Genomic DNA, 19,488 nt, shown 5'->3' on the forward strand with positions numbered 1-19,488 from the left:
TAGCTCAGAGTGTAACATTCCTTTATGCTCTACTAAAGTCACCTCTTTCTGACTCCAAGGATTGAGCATTTATTACCACATGAATCCCCTTGAAGTGCCCTTTTAAATTAGGCCACCTTTCCCCATCCATATCCCTGGTGCAGGAAAATCTTTGATGATGGTCCATAATTAGCTATCCAATACTACTCAAATTCCTTAGCTTAGAATTCAACAGAGAAAAAAAATCTAATGTCTACTGTTTGCCACAGTGAATCTAATCCCTTCTGATACATCACTTCTCCTCTCGTGCTGTGTTCCTGTGACCTCTTGCCTTTAGAACTCTAATCTTTACCCTCCCCATCTCTGCCTATGAGAATCTCAATCACTCTTCAGGGCCTCACTCGCATGTTACAGGTTATATGATCTCTTGCTGATGACCTTAGCCATGTTGTACATCAACTGAGATACTATATATAACATCAAAAGCAGTTTTTGGCCTAGATGCTGCCCTATGTACTAAACATTTTTGTATCTTCCATAGCTTCTATCTCAAAACGCATAAGAGTGTTATATAAGGATATGCTGGATAAAAAGATGAATAAAGTACTACATGCCAGGTCTGCTAACTCTAAGTCTACTGTTCTTACCTTTAACTATTCTGCCTCTGCCCTTGGTATGATTCGGTTGACTGTCACCTACTCATATTTAATGACCACTCTTAGCACTATGTCTCGAACTGCAGGGCCTAGTCTACAGAGAGTTGGGGAAATGCCTGATTTCAGGGCGGTTTAGGGCCTTCTGCTTAGCAACTAGGAAGCTTCACTTGAAGGAGGTCTCTCATGATGGTAGAGACCAACACTTTGTCATAAACTGAAAAGAAAAATGAGATCTCAGAGTTCAAATATTTATTTAAATCTTTGTTGCCATTGAGTAGACAAAAGCTTAATGAAACATTTCTCCTGTTAAAAGAATTTATCTTTGAAGAGCTAGTTTTTAGGTATTATATACTTGTAAAATTTAATCGTAATTCAGTATGCAAAAAAATCAAGCCTTGTTCTATTCTCATTAATACTGAACGAAGTTCTATAGTTTGCCATTAGAATTCTCTCAGGAGGAAAAGATAGTTGTCTGCTATTAGTTTTTCCTTAATTTTTACGAAAAGCTTAAATACCTTACTAATTTTTCTCAACAACCTAGCGAAATAAGTAGAAATCACTAGCACTGTTACAAGAGTACAGAGTTGGTGCCAAAATTCCTTGTTTCAATGTGTTGTCTGCTGGACACTACTCTGGCTCAGGGGATGGAATTATACTTTAATGTTCCATGGAAAAGAATTGGATAATGCCAAATCTGGGTGATGTAAGGCACCTTACAATCAGACAGCTCAGTTCTCCCTGAGACAATGACGAAGTATTTCATGTTGAGAAGGATGAATTGTGCTAGGGCATTCTGTTTAACTGATTAAAAAAAAAAAAAGCTTCTTATTTCTCTATTGTATTTTTCTCAAGTCTTACAAACTGTAAACTCATTATGGGGAGGAGAATATCTTCAGTTTCCCTAGAATTTTCCCTATGCTATATTGCATGGCATATATTAGGACTTCAAAAATGTTGACTGAAGGACTAAATTAAAATATTCGTCACATATATTTTGTCAGTGGGTATTCAAAGAGAACAGTGATTCCAGGTATGAAAATGAGAAACGTGTGGAAATCAGCATTTTTGATGTGTAATGAAAGTGACTTTTAGTAAGGAACTCTGCCAATCTTCCTTCAAAATAATTAACATGCAAATTGGAATTCATATTGCATGCCAAAAAATGGTTGTTGTATAGATGATTATTAGTGCGTAGGTGGTGTTTATGTGGATGCACAGATGTGTGCAGAAACCTTTGATCTATGTGGCACTCCAAACAACCCAGCCTGTATTCACAGATGAATTACATTTCATTCCCCCATTATCCTGTGCCACAATTGCATCTTGCATATTTAAGCAGGTGCACCAATTTATCCAGAGAGAATTACATTTTTCAGAAAACAGCTTAATGAATTACTTTGCATTTACAATAAGTAACTTTAATGAAGTATCTAAACAAAGGATATAGGTTTCCCGGTTAGCCATATAACTAGTTTCTCAAGGTGATTAGGCTATGAATTTGAGAATCAAAATATCAAACATATACAATGCATGCCTAGTGTTAGTTACCAGTTCACAAAGGACTTAGTTAATAAAATATATGAATGGTCTTTCTTATTTTGAGAGTTAGGGAGGGTGGAGACACCTTTACTTATTCCGGTAATATTTTTATCTAATCATTGAAGCAAAAGAATTATAACCCTCTTTCCTATATGATATTTTATTATACACATGAATATGTAACTGCATATAGAAATAGTTGTCAGTTTTTGGAGAAGCATTAGAAATTTGCTTCTGGATGTATTTGCGTAACAATCATGCAAACAGGGAGAGGTCTGACTTCTTAGGGACACTCCTTAGTCTTGTTCTGAAGTTTTCTGGCAGATGTTGGATGTAAGCTTACAAAGTTTTAATTTCTAGAGCACTCTTCTTTTCTATTCATCTTTAATGTGAAAGTTCAATCACCAAATCCCTTGGTTACTGGCTTAGAAAATGATGGCCGCTTCTGGAGATGGGATGTATTCTTGAGGGAGGCTAAGTAGAGGAGTAGAGAAGGCCCTTAGTTTACAATCAGGCACATTTGGAATGCTAGCTCTGTCTTTTACTAGCTGTGTGACTGTGGCAAATGATTTAACCTCTCTGCCCCACTTTACTCATGTGTGAATGGCTTTAGAGAGTTGTTTGAGCCACAGCTAGGTATTTAGTAGTCATTAAGAGAAGGTTGTTTCTCTTTTCTTTTAGCTTCCTATTAAAATTTCCACTGCAGTTTAGAACAAAACCAAAATAAAATCCTTCCCAAGCAAATGAGACTACTCTAATAAAGATAAAGTATCTGACAAAGTGATGTGCTTAACTGTAAGATAATTGTGTGGCTTGAAAAGCAGTTCTTTTGTAGGATGTCAGTATACTATTGTTAAATAATTCATACCATGAATACACAATTTTCATAAAATTTATAGAGAACTTTCCATCTTAAAATATATCTTGGTTTAGCTGTTCACTTTCTTTTCATCCCACTTACTTCATTTTTCCGGATACCCATATTTTCTGGAGAAGAGCCATGGTAGGGTTGGGAACAACCAGGACAGTTAGAATCATCTAAGAAGAGGTGCAAATGCAGGAATCTGAAAGCTTAATGTCTTATTTTCACCCCTTTATAGAAGGGAAAACTTCCTTTTGTTTAACTTCCCTTCGTAATGAGTAGAAGGGAAGGACTTCATCCTTCATCCTCTCCAAGTCTGATCTTTCATTCAGTAACGTCAACTCTGGATGTTTCCATAATAATGGAAAAAATGTATCTAACTCAATGCTAGATCCAGGAGATCTAGGGACATTTTGGCAGGTGGGATGGAGTGTAAATCACTACTGGATGAAAGAAAAGACATAATGTTTTAGATTTGGGACCTTGATAGTTAATTAGACATTTGCATAATGCCAGAAGAATCAACTGACCAAGAAATACGGATCTGAAATGAGATGACTAGCAAAGAACTTCCTCAATTTAAGAAGATAGGCCAGAATGGAAGTGCTGGATGTTGCACATCTTTTTTTTTTTTTTTTTTTTTTTTACCTTGTCATCTGAGGCCTTCTGCTTCAAAACTGGTCACTCTTTCGTTGTACTGTTTCTCTCCTGTTTCCTTCTTTCTCTCTTAACACCTGCTAAAATGTAAGAACTTGTCAGGGCATATTTGAATTTCAAGTGTCTGAAAATTTTGTGTCTCTTCAACCAATGAATGAGATAACACCAAATTTAAATGTTCTATTCTCTTGTTTTTTTTCTCCTGAGTTCCAGATTTCCCTCTCATTCCCTTCATTTCCAGTCCTTCCTATTTCCATTTTAAGCTATGAATATTCCATGGAGAAGGTCTTCTCTAGCACACAAATTTCTAGGACTGGATTTTCTCTCCTCTCCTTTCCTCCTAGATGCTACCACTTTGGCTGTCTCTGTCTGTAATCTTCTCCCATGTAAACTCTTGGCTCATGTGTTCTCCTTGAAGTTCAGCAGCCCTGGGTTCCAATCCAGACCCTCACACTGGCTTGTGACATGGACAGTTCCTTGCTCTCTCAGGGCCTCATTTTAACAGAATCTGCATCTTGAGGGTGTGGAAGGACAGAAATGGAAAGTCAGTGCCTGTGGTCTGTTCCTGCCTAGGGCTACACTGGAATACTACAGAGCTACAGACATCTACATTCAATCATCAGAGAAACTTGGGAAAGGCTTCCAGCCCATATCCATTGGAAAATCTGTATTCAAGGAACAAGAGTATTGGTCCACTGAGGTCAACCAGTTCAAATTGGTTTCCAGTCACTTAACAATTGGGCCACACTTACAAACTTCTCTCTCTCTTAAATGACCTGCTTCTGTCCTTCAGAAGAATCTGAATCGACTGTCCACTGTCTTTCTCCAGTTTGAACTTCAGTGGATGCTGATCCATTGTGACCCACTACGCCCCAGGAGAGAAACTTGCCATGAGCTGCCAGTCCGAATAACTGTGAGTCCACTGACCACCTGCAAAGGACACTTCCACCTAGCCTACCTCCCACCACCTCCTTAAACTCCCCACCTCCTCACTCTTTTTCTAAAGACTTCAGGCTTTACTGTATTATCAGATATATATTAAGGAAACACAGGTCCCACCCACAGCCTGGCCGGTAGAAACCACCTTGGGGTGTCTGGGTCTACCTTTGGTGGCTTATGACCCTCACTCCTCCTCCTCCAAACACCTATCCGAGAACACTGGCTGTCCATTCGCCTCCCCCCCTCCCCTCCCTGCAGTGGACAGCGAGAGACTACACTTGGGCGGATGGGAAGAGGCGGAAGCAGAGGCAGAAGTGCGCTTTCAGGCCTTGCCTGTGTGGCGGCGGGGAAAGGGTTAAGGGGGACTGTTGTCATTCTATCCGTCCTCCAGCCCGCAAGCTCTCCTCCAATCCCCAGGACCCTCTCCAGGGCCATTCATAAACAGGAGGCACGTACGCCTCCCCTGGCTGGGCACCTTTGCAAAGAATACTCCCGGGGGCGTTTTTTGCGGGGGAGAAGTGCCACTTTATGCGTGTGACGGGTCCGGAAGGCTAGCGGGGCGGCAGGAGGCAGAGTCCGTCCAGGGGATTAGCAGAGGGTGGCGGGGGCATGGCCTGGACGGCGCGGGATCGAGGGGCCCTAGGGCTGCGACTGCTGCTGTCTGGGCTCTGCTTGTGCATGGCTCAAGTAAGTTGTGCGCGAGTGTGGGGATGGGGGGGGGGTGGGGAGAGCCTTCTCACTTTCTCCCCGTCTTTTCTTCTCCAGCCCAGTGAGACCACCGACCAGGTAAGCTGAGGGCGAGAAGTGCTTGCATTTTTCAAGTGCACGCAGGGAAAAGTGGAGGAGCGGCCATCGCGGGAGCTGTGGGGAAGGCGCAGTGCTTTCCCTGGGCTCTGCAGCCGCGTTCTTCCTCCAGCCTTGAGCACCTGCTGCGAGTACCGTCGGAGTCGGGGACCCTAGATGACCCTTAGGTCGAGAAAGGCGTCTCCTCCCCCAGCTGGGCCCCAACGCTGCAGGCAGAGGCTCTGATGGCCATTAGTGACTTGGGAACCGTCACTAAACTTGGGCGGTTTACCGGGTTGCTTCTTAACTCCCCCACCTCGCCCCTCCTGGTTGCATTCAAGAGCAGGCCTTTCTGGAGAAGGCGGGAATTCAGACTAGAGGCGCTAAAGCTCCCTCTCAGCTCCAGCAGCCCGCGGTGGCAGCATTAAACCTCGAGCCCTGCTAGCGGTGCCCGCCGCTCTAGGATTGGAACCCGGCGGCCTTGGCTGGCATCAGTCAAAATTTCAGCAATTTCCCGAAGGCTCCGGCGTCTCCTCCCTCCCGCGCGGGAGAGGACCCGGCGGGGGCGGGTGAGCCCAGCCGTGGTTTGAGGTTTCACTTACAAAGACCCCATTGTAACCTGTCTGGTCATTGGAGTTTAGAAAAACAAAGTTTCCTTGATGAAAGAAGCTTTTTTACCCTCTTTTTCTTTTTTTAAATTAGTAGAGAAAAAAAATCCCACATTCCCTAAGCAACATGCTCACACTATTTTCAGACGCCAGTATTCCCTCTAGCACCATCAAAGCTTAGCTCTTTGCAAGCGATAAAAGCGGTAATACCCTAGGGTCAGTCTGAAATTTTAAAGCGAGGTGCAAAGACCTTATGCAAGAGAGTGTCAATGCAGGTAAATTCGAAATGAGGCCAGGCCCTCTCTGGGTTTCAAGGCTCTTTTGCCCCAATCCTCCCCAGTTTTCCTCTAGCATTTTCCCCTGATTTCCACTGGACGTACAAAGATTTACAAAACGATCCGAGGTGGAGCGCCTCCATTCTGAGCAGTTCATTTTAGCCAAAACACTGACTCTCAATTACTAATCCAATGGAGGTAGTGAATAACCACCATTTTCATCACTGAGTCCCTTTAAAAAAAGACGCATCAGCCTCTCCCTTCTTCAAGACCCCCTTTGGTTTAATGGTCTCTGTAGGAGTGAGGCCATGAGACCCCAGTGCCCACCGTGGGGCCTAGATTCTGCTCGAACCACACTATTAAGCCTCATTCAGAATATGGCGGAACCAAAGAAACCTGGGGTCCCTTGGGAGTTTCATACTCATTTATCGAGTTTCAAGGCTCAGTCCTCCAAAGGGAAGTGTCCTTACCGGGTGGAGGTGGGGGCCTCAGGACACCGCGCCAGTTTCTCTTTGTCGCCCAACGTGCTCCATTAACCCGTCTGTGCTGTTTTTGTCAGAGAGGTCCCCCGGGCGAGCAGGGGCCCCCGGGGCCCCCGGGCCCCCCTGGAGTTCCAGGCATCGATGGTATCGACGTAAGTTTCTACTCTAGTTCTCTGTTCCTCCAGTCCTGCCGTTTCCTACCCTTTCTCCAGCGGGATGGGTTTTTTGACTGGGCCAGATGCCCGCCACCCAAAGGGGGGCTAGGACATGGATGAGAGCTGGGTTGGAACGTCTATAGAAGCCTGGGGATTTTCGGAGAGATGAGGTAGACATGTTCAGTTGCTTCCCTTGGTCAAGAATCTCCGCCATGTAGCTTTATCCTGTCCCCGTCCCCGAGCTGTACGGTGAACACGCGTGGGAGTCCCCCAGCTGGGTCCTCAGCGCCTCCCACTCATGGACTGTTCTTGCCTTTTCTACTACCGCTCCAGGGTGACCGAGGTCCAAAGGGTCCCCCGGGCCCTCCGGTAAGTTCATCAGTGCATTCGCTCTTCACTTCTTTCCTTTAGACGTGGTTTGCAGCCACGTGAGTCCCAAGAGTCTCAACTTTGCATCTTTCTCTCTCCCGGCCTCGCCCCCTCCCTGCTCAGGGTCCTGCTGGAGAACCGGGCAAGCCAGGAGCTCCGGGCAAGCCGGGCACGCCGGGCGCCGACGTGAGTAGGCGCACGCGCACGCACGGGGCTACGAGGTGGTGGGGGGGGGGGCGAGGAGAGGGAGAGACGTGGCGATGTGCTGGTTGGTGGGGATGCGGGCTGCGGGAATCCCCGCTCAGGCAGGGCTGTGGCCCCGAACTGGGCCTTGTAGTCCCCGCGTGGCGTGGAGGCAGCCGTTTCTGCAAAGGGTCCTGCGAGGGTGGAGAGAGCTCGCGGCCCCCTGGGGAGAGCACACTGCGCTCAGAAAACCCCCACGGGTTCCCGGCGCCTGCCCCTAACCCTCCACTCCTTGCTCGCCGCCTGAACTCTCAGCCCCACTTCCGGCACAGGGGTGCTGGAGGAAGACGAACCTTACTGGGCTCTGCTGGGGCTCTGGTGAGGCTTCGCAGCCAGTCGCCTTTAATCCTGCCCTTTCACAGGCACTTCCTAGTGTAATTTAGAAAAGGACCTGCAGGCAGGGGCAGAGTACTCCTAAGTCATGAAGAAGAGAAGTAAGAAAGATACTTTTGAGGGGAGGGCCCGGAGTGAGTGGGGGATGTGTGGGGGTGGGGCAGGGAAATGGTCAGCACACAAAGAATGGGAACTTCAAAACTAGTTTTCCTCTTCCCATGTTTTCTTGACTGGCATCACTGACAAATAAGCTGAGTAGGGTGGCTTGAAAATTGGGAATCAGCATCTTTTCTCCAGTTTATCCACCTCTACACCTGTCCCTTCGCTCGACTGAAGAAAGCTCAAGCTAGATTGTAGGATAAACCCGCAGTAAATAATATTTCCTCAGAGCATAATGACTTCAGGACTCTGCTTCTCTGGTCTCCATGTGCTGGACTAGTAGATACTGAAGTCCTACTGCAGGCCAGCCCTTGACTTTAAAACTGGGATACAAAGTGAAGTAAAATAAAGTTATCTGTTCTCAGAAAACATACAGTGGTGCATTCATCAAGTTATCTGTCAAGTTACTACTTTATGTGGTTTCCAAAACCTAAGGACTTTTCTAAGTCAAAGAAAGCACCTGAAAACCTGTGATTGTAATTCCCAAGAATTTTTGACTAGTCTTTATACATATTGAAGAAAAAACTGCTAGATTTTAATGTTTATTAAGATATGCTTTCTTTATAAAGATTACCATTATGGGGGGATTTGTCTATGCTATTTAGTACTTTAGGAAAGATTTTGTTTTACGGTTCGAAGCCCCAAGTTTGAACTTTCTCTGTGATGCAAAGTGAGTGTGGAAGAATCCCCCAAGAACTGATATTTGGATAATACAAACTGAATATCAAACTAATATTTGTATAATATGAACTGAAATTATATAACTTGTTGGTTTTCAAGTTCTTTCTGCAACACTGAATTACTTGAAACTGTCACATCATAATAAAAAAGTCTGATACTCTATAAAACAGTAGCCAGTATGGGTTGATTTCTGCATTCCTATGAAACTTGAACCTGGCTTTTGTGTGAAAAAAAATATGATTATGTTATTGTTATTATTAATTTTGTGGTGGTTGAAGCATAAACTAATCACCTGAAGTCTTCCCTTGGTACTGAGTTGAAATACTTTCAGACAGAGAGGGCTAGAGTTATCTGTGCAGTCAGTTCAATGGTGCTTTTGTAGCATGTTCAACATGCTACACATTCTTCTTTACCTTTTACCATAAGGTCATAAAGACAATGCCTGGTTTTGTTTTATAATCTAATTCCCCCATTTAAATAGAAATTTTGGATAAACAAATGAAAGTGCTTAAAAATCTTTAGAAGTACAATATAGTTAACAATGTCATAACCAGGAGTTTTTGTCTTGGTCTATAGTTGCAGTTCCCTAGTAAGACATCCGTGTATGTGCTAGTCTTTTAGGCATTTCCTAGAACAGAAAGTTAACCATACTAAGCAAAAAGTTAACTGTACTAATATGCATTTGTGTAGAAATTTTTTCCTCAAGTGCAGTCACAGACATTATTTCTTTTAACCTTACAATAACCTGGAAGGCAAGTTTGGCTAATATTATTCTCCACAGATAAGAACACAGAATAATTTTGAGGACATGCCGTTTCCTCAGGGACCCAGAATTATTTAGCGGCAAAGATAGTGAAAGAAACTAGATTTCTTCATTTTTAGACTCACTCTCTTTCCTTATAGTTTTGCCTCATGTGGATACAAATGAGTATCTTAAATAGATGAATAATCAGAGAAAATAGAAAAAGATAGTGAATTTTTAGTTATCTAAATTCCCAGCCAAGAAAAATGATATGGGTAATTAAATGGATCATAAAAATAATTTATAATTGATATGTTCTAATTATTTGTAAATATCGGTATGGTTCCACCAGATTTTGAAATAGAGCCACATGAGGCTTACAAGATTCTGACTTACTGTACCCTTTGGCTCATTTGACATTCTAAACAAATCTTTTACCTTAAATTGTGGCTAGACATTGAGAATAATGAAAAATGAGTAACTGGATCAGAGTTTGCTGTTTGTTTGTCCCTGGCCATAGGGGACCTAAGTAAGCAGGAGAGCTGCAATGATCTTTTCTTATTAGGTAAGCCTGAGTGTAGTGGTGGGACCTTAAGCCTCCAACCTCTTTGCCTTCTGATCTTTGGTTCATTGCAAAGCCATACTTTTTGGTAATGTTAACAAATGGTTAATCAGATGATGTTTGGAAGAATATGGAAGGAATATGATTTAAAGGGTAATTATCCTAAGTGAAGTAGATATTTTGACAGAAAATGTAAAAGCTTCATGGCAGCTATGCTTGTGGAATTATGCCTTGAGTCTCATGAGCTGAGTAGTCGGAATGCTAGAAGGAAATTACTGTTGAGGCCTGGCGTTCGCTGCCAAGCAGCAGCATGAAAGTTCAAAACACAGCTTCAATATCATCCCATACAGAACTTTATCTTCATAAACATTCATATGAAAGCAATTCTTTCTGCCACTGGTAATATTTTTCTCTGCCAGTTCTTTGACAAATAAGAATTATTGCAAAATGGAATTTGTGTGTGTAAGTGTGGAAGATTATATATATAAGATTAGAGATGTCAGAGCTTGGTTATAACTTTGCACCCAAAGGACAACTGCGTTATTATCAATAATCTATAGAGATATTCTTACCGGCACTATTTGCTGTGAAGAAGAATTAGAATGAAATATAGGCATTACAGTTAAACCATACCACGTGTTACAGGAAAGAAGTTAGAACATCCTCAGGATATGTACAACTACTGTCCCTGGCAGATGTTTATATGATTAGAATAGTGAGTTATTAAGAAATTATTCTGAAAGGTCAGTGTTAAGTGGAAATAGTCAGACATCAAAGAAATGTGAGGAGGCCATGAAATACCCATGTATTAATATCTAGATTTTTGTTTGTTTGTTCATTTGTTTGTTTGCAGAACCCCTTCTGAATGAGGTTTTAAGCTCCGAGAGAGCAGGAAACATGTCTTATGTTTCAGGTGAACTCTTCACAACATCTATAGCAGCGCTGACCATATAATAATGAATAATAAGAATAGCTAACATGTGTCAGGGCCCACTCTGCCAAGCACTGTTGTAAGCATTTTGTGTGTAATATCCCATTTAATTTTCAAAATTACCATATCAGTTAGATATTAATATATACCATATCAGTTAGATATTAATATATACCATATCAGTTAGATATTAATATTATATATAAATATTAATATATATATTATATATAATATTTTACAGATTAGGAAATGAAGGCACTATACAGTTAAGCAGCTTGTTATGGTTGCACAGCTAATAAGTGGCAAAGTTGGGATTTGAACCCCAAATAAAGATGATATACAGGGATAAGTGTAATATCCTTCCCCCTAACAGACTAACCTAAATTAAATATTCAGTACTCATGTATTGAGTGTGTGTTAGATACCAGGGGCAACGTGTCAGGATTATGGTGGACATGCTGTCCTTGTCCTTATGAAGCTTATGCTTTTCTACATAGCTATTTCCTAACGGAGTTCACTGTAACATCTGACACCAAAATGTATTATCAATTTAATTCAAAGAACTTCCTAGTGATAGACATAATTTATCACGTGTTATAGAAGGTACTTTAAATAAGAAGTGACCTTTAAATAAGAAGTGAGCCTCCGTGTTGTCCAACCACTTACTTGGTTCTGCTTTATTATTATAATGCAGCTGAAATTCTAGCACATATAGTAGCTATTGCTCACCAATCTCGTCAGTTATTCCAGTCACAGACTGAAGATTGTTAGTTGGTTGCCTGTGTGGCAATTGACCAGGATTGATTTTGGAGGGTATATACATGAAGTGGGAGTTAGGGGTTCCATTAGTCAAACGTGTTCTCAGGTTTGTAAAATCTGCGTGCTGTATGTGCCTTCGGAGAATGCTCCGGATGTACGGTTTGTTGACCCAAATCAAAAGCCAGCGTTTCATTACTGCAGGTGCTCAGCACTTCAGATGCTGGGGCTTGTTCCCAAATTACAATGTTGTATTTAGACTAGGGTGATTGAAAATCAAAGACAGTCTGTGAATAATTGTTTTATGTGTGTTTAATAATTTTCTTTGGTAAATTTCCAGTAATTAGCATTTTCAACTTATTTTTTTCTACTTTCTTTGATTCACCCTTTGGAGTCATAAGGGATTGATGTAGAAAAATGTAAAAATGGTAGCCAGTGAACTGGTTTTCTCTATAAATTACATGGAAGCATTTTAGTGATATGTAGACTATGACAGATTAAATATGGATTTTGGTGATCCATTTTTAAGTAGAGTTTTCATATTTGCAAGGAATCCCTTGATTAATACCATTTGAGTGTTTTTCAAAGTCTTGATAATAGTTTCATAAGATGTTTATGTATGCATGCACATATATATATATATACACAGAAACACACATATTTATCTTTGGGAAGGTATAATTTCAAGATTACATTATAAATGATATCTAAAAATGTCAAAGAGTAAAGAAAAATTAAAAAATAAAAATGCATCTTCATCAAATATGAAAATTCAGGTGTACAATGTAGTGTTATTAATGCTTTAAAATCTATTTTATATTGAGGATGATGGTAAAAAGTACTGGTAGGGAAAATAAGAATGTTTAGAGGATATGCTTTAAATAACATATTTAGTTTTAAATATGATAGTTATAGAATGTGTTTATAGTGATTGGCTTTAATTCTACATACTAAGTGACACACATGAAAATATATATTATATTAATTATAGCTATTTTTATTAAGGCAGAGAGTATAGAAACACGCATGGTCTCAAACATTTCATTCTAAAAGTTGATGTTCTTCAAGGAGCGATCATTATTGCTGGAAGATGGCTAGAGGGCTTTAGATGGCTATAAGGCAATAATGAGATTGAGTATTTTTAATTCCTATTGAAGAAACATTTTATTAACTCTTGGAACACTATTAGAGAGATATAGAGACATATGGTATGTTTTTTTTTTATATAAATGAAGTAAAGGAGGTGCATAAACATGGGTAATTGACAGAGCCAAGATCTGTTGTCCCATTAGACACAGCTATTGGAACGCTACAATTGTTATATGTATTTTTCCAAAGCGGAGACAAAAAATACTAAAATTATTGGACCCTGTTAGCAGGAAATTAGGAATATGATAAAATTTATCAACAGAAAGTAACAGGCAGATTTCATGTTAAACATTACCTTTGAGTAAGAATATAGGAAGGTATTTCTTTGTAAATATTTACATCATACAAAGATAACCATCCGTACATAATTAATTAATAAAATGCAATTATTCACTTAGGGGTTTGCTTAAGGGTGCTATAATAGTTCTAACGTCATCTTGCTTTGTTAGGGATTAACAGGACCTGATGGATCCCCTGGTTCTGTTGGACCAAGAGGACAAAAAGTAAGTTAGCTACCTGGTATTAATTGCTGGTATTAGTTAGATGCTGAAGTATTATTTTATTATAGTGTTTGCAAATCAACTGAAAAATTAGTTATGAAACAGAGAAAATGCACTTGTTCAACTAAAATCGTGTTTTAGTTAAATTAAATTGAAAAACATCAAGATGGAGTGTTTTAATTATTTCAAAATTTATGCAATTTACATATTTACATATTCATGCTACAAAAAGCTAAGTACAATGAAGCTATTTTTATTTTTAGGGAGAACCCGGTGTTCCTGGATCTCGTGGATTTCCAGTAAGTATTGTAAAGTGACAGAATTGAAAATCTCCTATCATTTCCTGTCATTGTGAAATGTTTAAATGCAGCTTTTGACATAATATGCATCACAAAGGAGTTCATGACTTATCTGCTATGGTAAGCGTTCTGAGTATGAGTAGAGAACTTTTAGAGAAATTTGAATGCACAGTATAAAATATATATGTCTGCTTACAGATAGTATCTCCCAATAGACAACCCTTCCTTCACTCCCCTTGATGGAAAACATTTCTTGCATAATAACAGCAAATCTAAATATTTGATGTTTAGACCATAATATCACACCACTTTCTTCACAACTGGTTTTATCTCTAATGGAATGTCAACCATCAGATATAATTACCAGCCTGATTCCCCAGTTAGTCCTTTCCTGCAATGTCCGATCTGGCTGATTTGTGTTACTTCTATTTATAAGAGGGCTAGGTTCTCAGACTGCTTTTCCTTTCCATTTCGCTCTTTATTCCTCTTTTGTTCTTGTCATTAATCTGTATTTTTTTGTCTTTGTTTTCTATTTGCACTGTTTTCATGGCCATATTTCACTGTCTGTCAACTTTTCCATTATAAGGCTATTTTCAGAAGTGAATAGCTTGCTGGCCTTTCTCCCATATTTTTCCACTCAGAGCTCAACATCTTATAGAGATGGCTTTTTAAAAAAAAACAAGTGAAATTTGAAATTTGTCAAACATCTAGAGCTATGGTAATGAAATAACTTATTGATTACTTTGGTATTTTCAAGCATAACACTTATTTCCCAAATTGATTTACATATTAAAATGATCAAATAGGAGTAGTTTTTCAAATGCCTTGAAATGCCTTGAAAAAGCCCCACTTATTATTAAAACATACTGCTCATGTGAAATTTGTGATTGTTTTGGCTGCCTAAATAATTAGAAATAAGAATATCATTATCACAGGGTGTACACTGATTCCACTAAGTGCTTCATGAATGGATATTTTAGAAAAGGAAGTCTGGAATGAAAAGCTTACATGAATATCAGAGATAGTTGTGAATAAAAGTTATCCAAGCCAATGCAGGAGAGAAAGGAATAATGAGGATTCCCAATGGGGGAGTATTGAATCTGGAAAGCAAAGATAGATAAAATGGGATTGTAGGCAGCTGATGTTCAGTTCTATGAAGTTCAAGAAGCATACAGTTAGGGTTTAGCATATACTAGGTCCTGTGGTAGGAATTGAGGCTAGGAGGATAAGTAAGATGTGGTGTCAATCCTCGATTATATGCAGTTCGGTGTTGCTAAAGAGATATAAAGTATAGAGGAGAGGGAAATGAAATAACTAGCTTTAAGATCAAATTCAGGATATTAAATTAGGATCCTATAGTAAGTCATTTCTGGAGTGACACCATTTTATTTTCACGTAATGGATTTGGTGTCAGGAAACATAGTCCCACCTGCCAAAAGGGGGTGGCTTCTGGTCTTTTTTTTCCCCCTGCCTTTCTGTGCTGAATGTTTGTTTGGGGGAATTTCCAAACACCGCATTATAAATTATAAAGCAGTATACTGCATTGAGTTTAATGTAGATTTCTTATAAAACACGGCAAAAAAAAAAAATCTTTAAACTTTCAGGTTGTGATGTGCTTCTCTGTGAGTGATGCTAAGTTCTGACGGCAGGCATGAACGACTTCTTTACTTTGATTTTCTTAAAAACAAGTTTGGAAAAAGTATTATGGGTCAGCTTAGATATCCACACTATATTTGAGGAAGAAACAAGCTTTTTCCTTTAGAAGCAGAGCCCTGTTTGCTTTTCTTTATCCAGGCCTTTCTTTAGAATGAGCATCATATATTTATTTAGTGACAAAGTTTGTACTTTTTTTTTTTTTGAACTGAGTTATGTTTGTCTGTATTTATACTAAGTGTAAATCACATACCATAACAATTTTTATTTTAATCTTTTAGGGCCGTGGTATTCCTGGGCCCCCTGTAAGTATCATCTCTTGGTTTATTTCTACCTAGTCTATAACAAGGGTCTATTTCTCAGCTCCCAAGCTTACTCTCTAACGGACACTACCCAGTAGTGTTTACAGTGTCCTATATACATGACATTAGGTAGCTACTATGACATACCTCTGTTCTGCTAAACAAAAAATTTTATTAATTTTAGAAATTTCTGTTCCATTTTAAGTAATTAAAATTCGGTTGAATGAGTTGTTGTGTCATTGGAAACCAAAGCTAGCACAGATAGATAATTGTAAATCAGTTACTTATCATATTTGATATCATTTATGATAGATTGTAAAAACATCCATAAGTCACCATGTCCCTTTATTTATTTAGAATTACATGTCTTTTTAAAACGGAAGTATAATTAGCATACAGTGTTATATTAATTTCAGGTGTCCAATATTGTGATTCAACAATTCTATACATTACTCAGTACTCACCACAATAAGTGTGGTCATCATTTGTCACCAAACAGTGTTATTACCATCTTATTGACTATGTTCTCTATGCTATACTTTTCATCTCTGTGATTTATTTATTTTATCACTAGAAGTTTGTACCTTTTACCCCCACCCAACCCCCCTGACAACCACCAGTTTGTTCTCTGTATTTAAGAATTTGGTTCTTTGTTGTTTGTTTGCTTGCTTGCTTTGTTTTTTAGATTCCACAAATAAATGAAATCATATGGTATTTGTTTTTTTTCTGTCTGGCTTATTTCACTTAGCGTAATACCCTCTAGGTCCATCTGTATTGTTGCAAATGGCAAGATCCCATTCTTTTTTATGGCTGAGTAATATTCCATTGCATATATACATACAGGGTCCCCCTGGGGCAGCAGGACTCCCTGGAGAGCTTGGCCGTGTTGGACCAATTGTGAGTACCGCAGTGCGTTTTGATAGACATTTGCTGATTTAGTAGAAGACATTACTCAGGAAGACAAATTGAGCTAATGTATGCTTTCCCCTGGAAATCCAAAAAATGGCAGATGAATTTCATTCCAGTTCATAACACTGATGGGAACCAGGGATAATAATGCTACCTCATTTTTGTAGAGTGATTTTAATTTTTTTCCCAAAGTTATCAGCTAAACTTTTCTTCCCAACTTCCAGAATTAGTGATCAGTCAAAAGGGTGTCACCTCCATCTAACAGACTCTCAGCCAGAATTAAGGTCCAATGTCTTTTTGTATTAGGCACACTGCATGAAATGAAAAGTGAATAGCCGAGAATTATTGCCAAGTATATTTATGTTAGGATCATTAAATTATAATTGAACCAACAGAACTTAACATTAGGCAATAAAGAGCTGAACTCCATAGGAGAAATTGCTGGTAATAAGTTCTTGATGTTACTATCCAATAAATATTTCAAAAAGGTTGAGAAGTAGTGACATTATGTGGAGGATAGATAATTGTAAACGCATTGAGAATAGAAGCCATGTGTTATATACTTATTCTTGCTTCTCTATATGTCTTACTATTTGATTAAATTATTCACTGGAGAGATGAATAAATATGAAATGGTTGTGAGGTTAAATTAATTGTAAGATGCTTTTGACTTCTTATGCTAGAGTATTAAGAAGGAAAAGGTATGCAAGGAGTGAACTCTGGATGTTAAGACAAATTGAAACCCATTTTCATTCGAATTTAGCCATCTTTGATCTTCTGTCTCATTTGCAAGAGAGTACGGTGACAAGCCAAGTAATAGCTTGTGGGTCAACAGTACCAGGGAGAGTCTGGCATTGCAGAGATTAACCTTCCATTCCATAGCTGCAGGCCAGGTGCAAGCTGTCTTTGGCTACCATTATCTGGATGGCACTAGCAGTATTGGCTGTTCTAGTTCCTGTGTAAATCAACTAAAAAAATATGTAGTGTTTCCAGAAAAAAGTGATCATTCTATAGAGAAGCACTGGCTTTGTTTTTTCCCCCAAATCCCATCTGCCTTGTTTTATTACTTTGGTGAGACCGGAGCTCCTTTATTCTTCTAGTTATGTGGCGCTAATTGGATTATGGGACACCCATCGATTTTCGTGGCAGGTCTATGCATGGCTGAGCTCTGTGGGGGTTTCTAGTAATATTCTCTCATGCCTCACCAGTTTTATGCACTGTGTTTTGACATGTGTATAACCACCGTGTCGCAATTTTCAAATAACTTAGGGTGACCCTGGGAGAAGAGGACCACCTGGCCCCCCTGGCCCTCCGGGACCCAGTGTAAGTTATTTGCGCTTCAATTTTTCTGTATCTAAGAAACAGATTCTTTAGGATTAAAGAAACCTAAAAACCAAAAATGGAAGTACTTGTTAATCTAGTCATTCTAAAATTCCAAAATGGCTATCAATTTTTTCACTCATTCACAGCATGGGTCTTTTTAGGCCAGAAAAGTAGAAGAATAACAATAATTTAAAAGGTGGTTTTCTCAGGGAATGGCTTACTCTTATATTTGAATTCCTTTGACGTTTGTGATTTCTCAAATGCTTAAAACTTGGATGTATAAAACGGACATTTTCAAATGAACTAATTTTTACAAAGGATTTACATAGTAAGCAATTTAAAAAATAGGAGTTTAAGTAGGAGAGAGTTCATATTTTATTTCTTTTCAGTTTTTTAAAAGATGTATTTATTTGAGAGAGAGAGAGAGAGAAAGAGAAAGCATGTGAGTTGGGGTAAGGGCGGGGGGGAGGAGAGGAATCCTCAAGGAGACTACTTGCTGAGCGGGGCCCAAGGTGGGGCTCATCTCATGATCCTGAGATCCCAACCTAAGCTGAAATCAAGAGTCAGATGCTCAACTGACTGAGCCACCCAGGTGCCCTGATAATTCATATTTTAAATGTATGATCCAGAGTTCCCCACATTATCTATTCTGTCTCTCATTTCAGTTCCCTGAAAGAGGGGTCTCTAGAAGGAATATGCCCATGAGTCAAAGTTTTTAGAATATTAGCATATTATAGGTTGCTATTTCTTCCTTATATTCTATTGAACAAATATACTTATTATATTCTTATCCAATGGACTTCCTATTATTAGTAGGTTTGAATAGGGTAGTTAACAATATTCTTAACTTTAATATTTTGTTTACTTTAGGGAGCAATTGGCTTTCATGAAGGCGATCCATTGGTAAGGTGTTTACCTTTGAATGAAATATAGTTAAGTCAAAGACCATGTAATCTTCAGATGAGGTCTCTTTAAAATTTCTTGCTGGACTATGTTGTATTTGTGTGTTTTACTTTACACGGATAGCAGAGCAATCCATAGCGCTAGTTTGTATACACTCAGACTGTAAGTGGTTTTCATTATGGAAATGCTTCTGTTTTTCCATAGCCTTGTTACTTTATGAGTAACGCATCATTTTCACCAGAGCACCCCCATTTCAGAAGCTAGAAGTCAAACAACTCCCTCTGAGACTTGTTTTACTTACAGACTAATATTCAAATGATGTTCGTAAACTGTGCTAAATGTAATTTTGGCCAATTTGACAAGGTTTTGTGGACCTCAGGATAGAGCTATTCTGGTGGAGGAGGAGGGGAAAAGGATCAGGTTGTAGTACACTAGGTCTGGAAACATTTTATTTCTTTAATAAATCTGAAATAAGTATGGAAAATATTAACATTTATTAAATCTGGATGGTGAACACGTGGGGGAAGCATGTTCTATTCTCTGTACTTTCCTGTAAGCTAGGAATATTTCTGAGTTTAAAAATGAAATATTGAAAAAAAGGGGTATTCAGACTTATTTAATGAATATATAATTATACTGGGATTCTGAAGCTGCAATCCCTAAAATATACCATTTTGTCATAAAGGGAGGCTCTAATTTATGCTCTCTCTACCTCTCTCTCTCTCTCTCTCTCTGTCTC

General features: G+C 39.3%; 1 protein-coding gene across 2 annotated transcripts in view; it reads left to right on the plus strand.

Annotated features, from left to right (window-relative positions):
* Positions 1-19,488, plus strand: part of COL9A1 (collagen type IX alpha 1 chain) — an 88,809-nt gene that overhangs the window by 22,245 nt on the left and 47,076 nt on the right. For both annotated transcript variants that reach the window (XM_045805310.2, XM_087856902.1), the window contains exons 6-16: positions 4,523-4,606; positions 5,398-5,418; positions 6,858-6,932; positions 7,269-7,304; positions 7,428-7,490; positions 13,310-13,363; positions 13,624-13,659; positions 15,594-15,617; positions 16,458-16,511; positions 17,793-17,846; positions 18,717-18,749. In XM_045805310.2, coding sequence (XP_045661266.1) covers positions 4,523-4,606; positions 5,398-5,418; positions 6,858-6,932; positions 7,269-7,304; positions 7,428-7,490; positions 13,310-13,363; positions 13,624-13,659; positions 15,594-15,617; positions 16,458-16,511; positions 17,793-17,846; positions 18,717-18,749 — 534 coding nt within the window. The remainder of the gene's footprint in view (positions 1-4,522; positions 4,607-5,397; positions 5,419-6,857; positions 6,933-7,268; positions 7,305-7,427; positions 7,491-13,309; positions 13,364-13,623; positions 13,660-15,593; positions 15,618-16,457; positions 16,512-17,792; positions 17,847-18,716; positions 18,750-19,488) is intronic.

This window comes from Ursus americanus, chromosome 29, assembly GCF_024610735.1.
Source record: "Ursus americanus isolate L20-20 chromosome 29, mUrsAme1.1.p, whole genome shotgun sequence".
NCBI classification, from domain to species: domain Eukaryota; kingdom Metazoa; phylum Chordata; class Mammalia; order Carnivora; family Ursidae; genus Ursus; species Ursus americanus.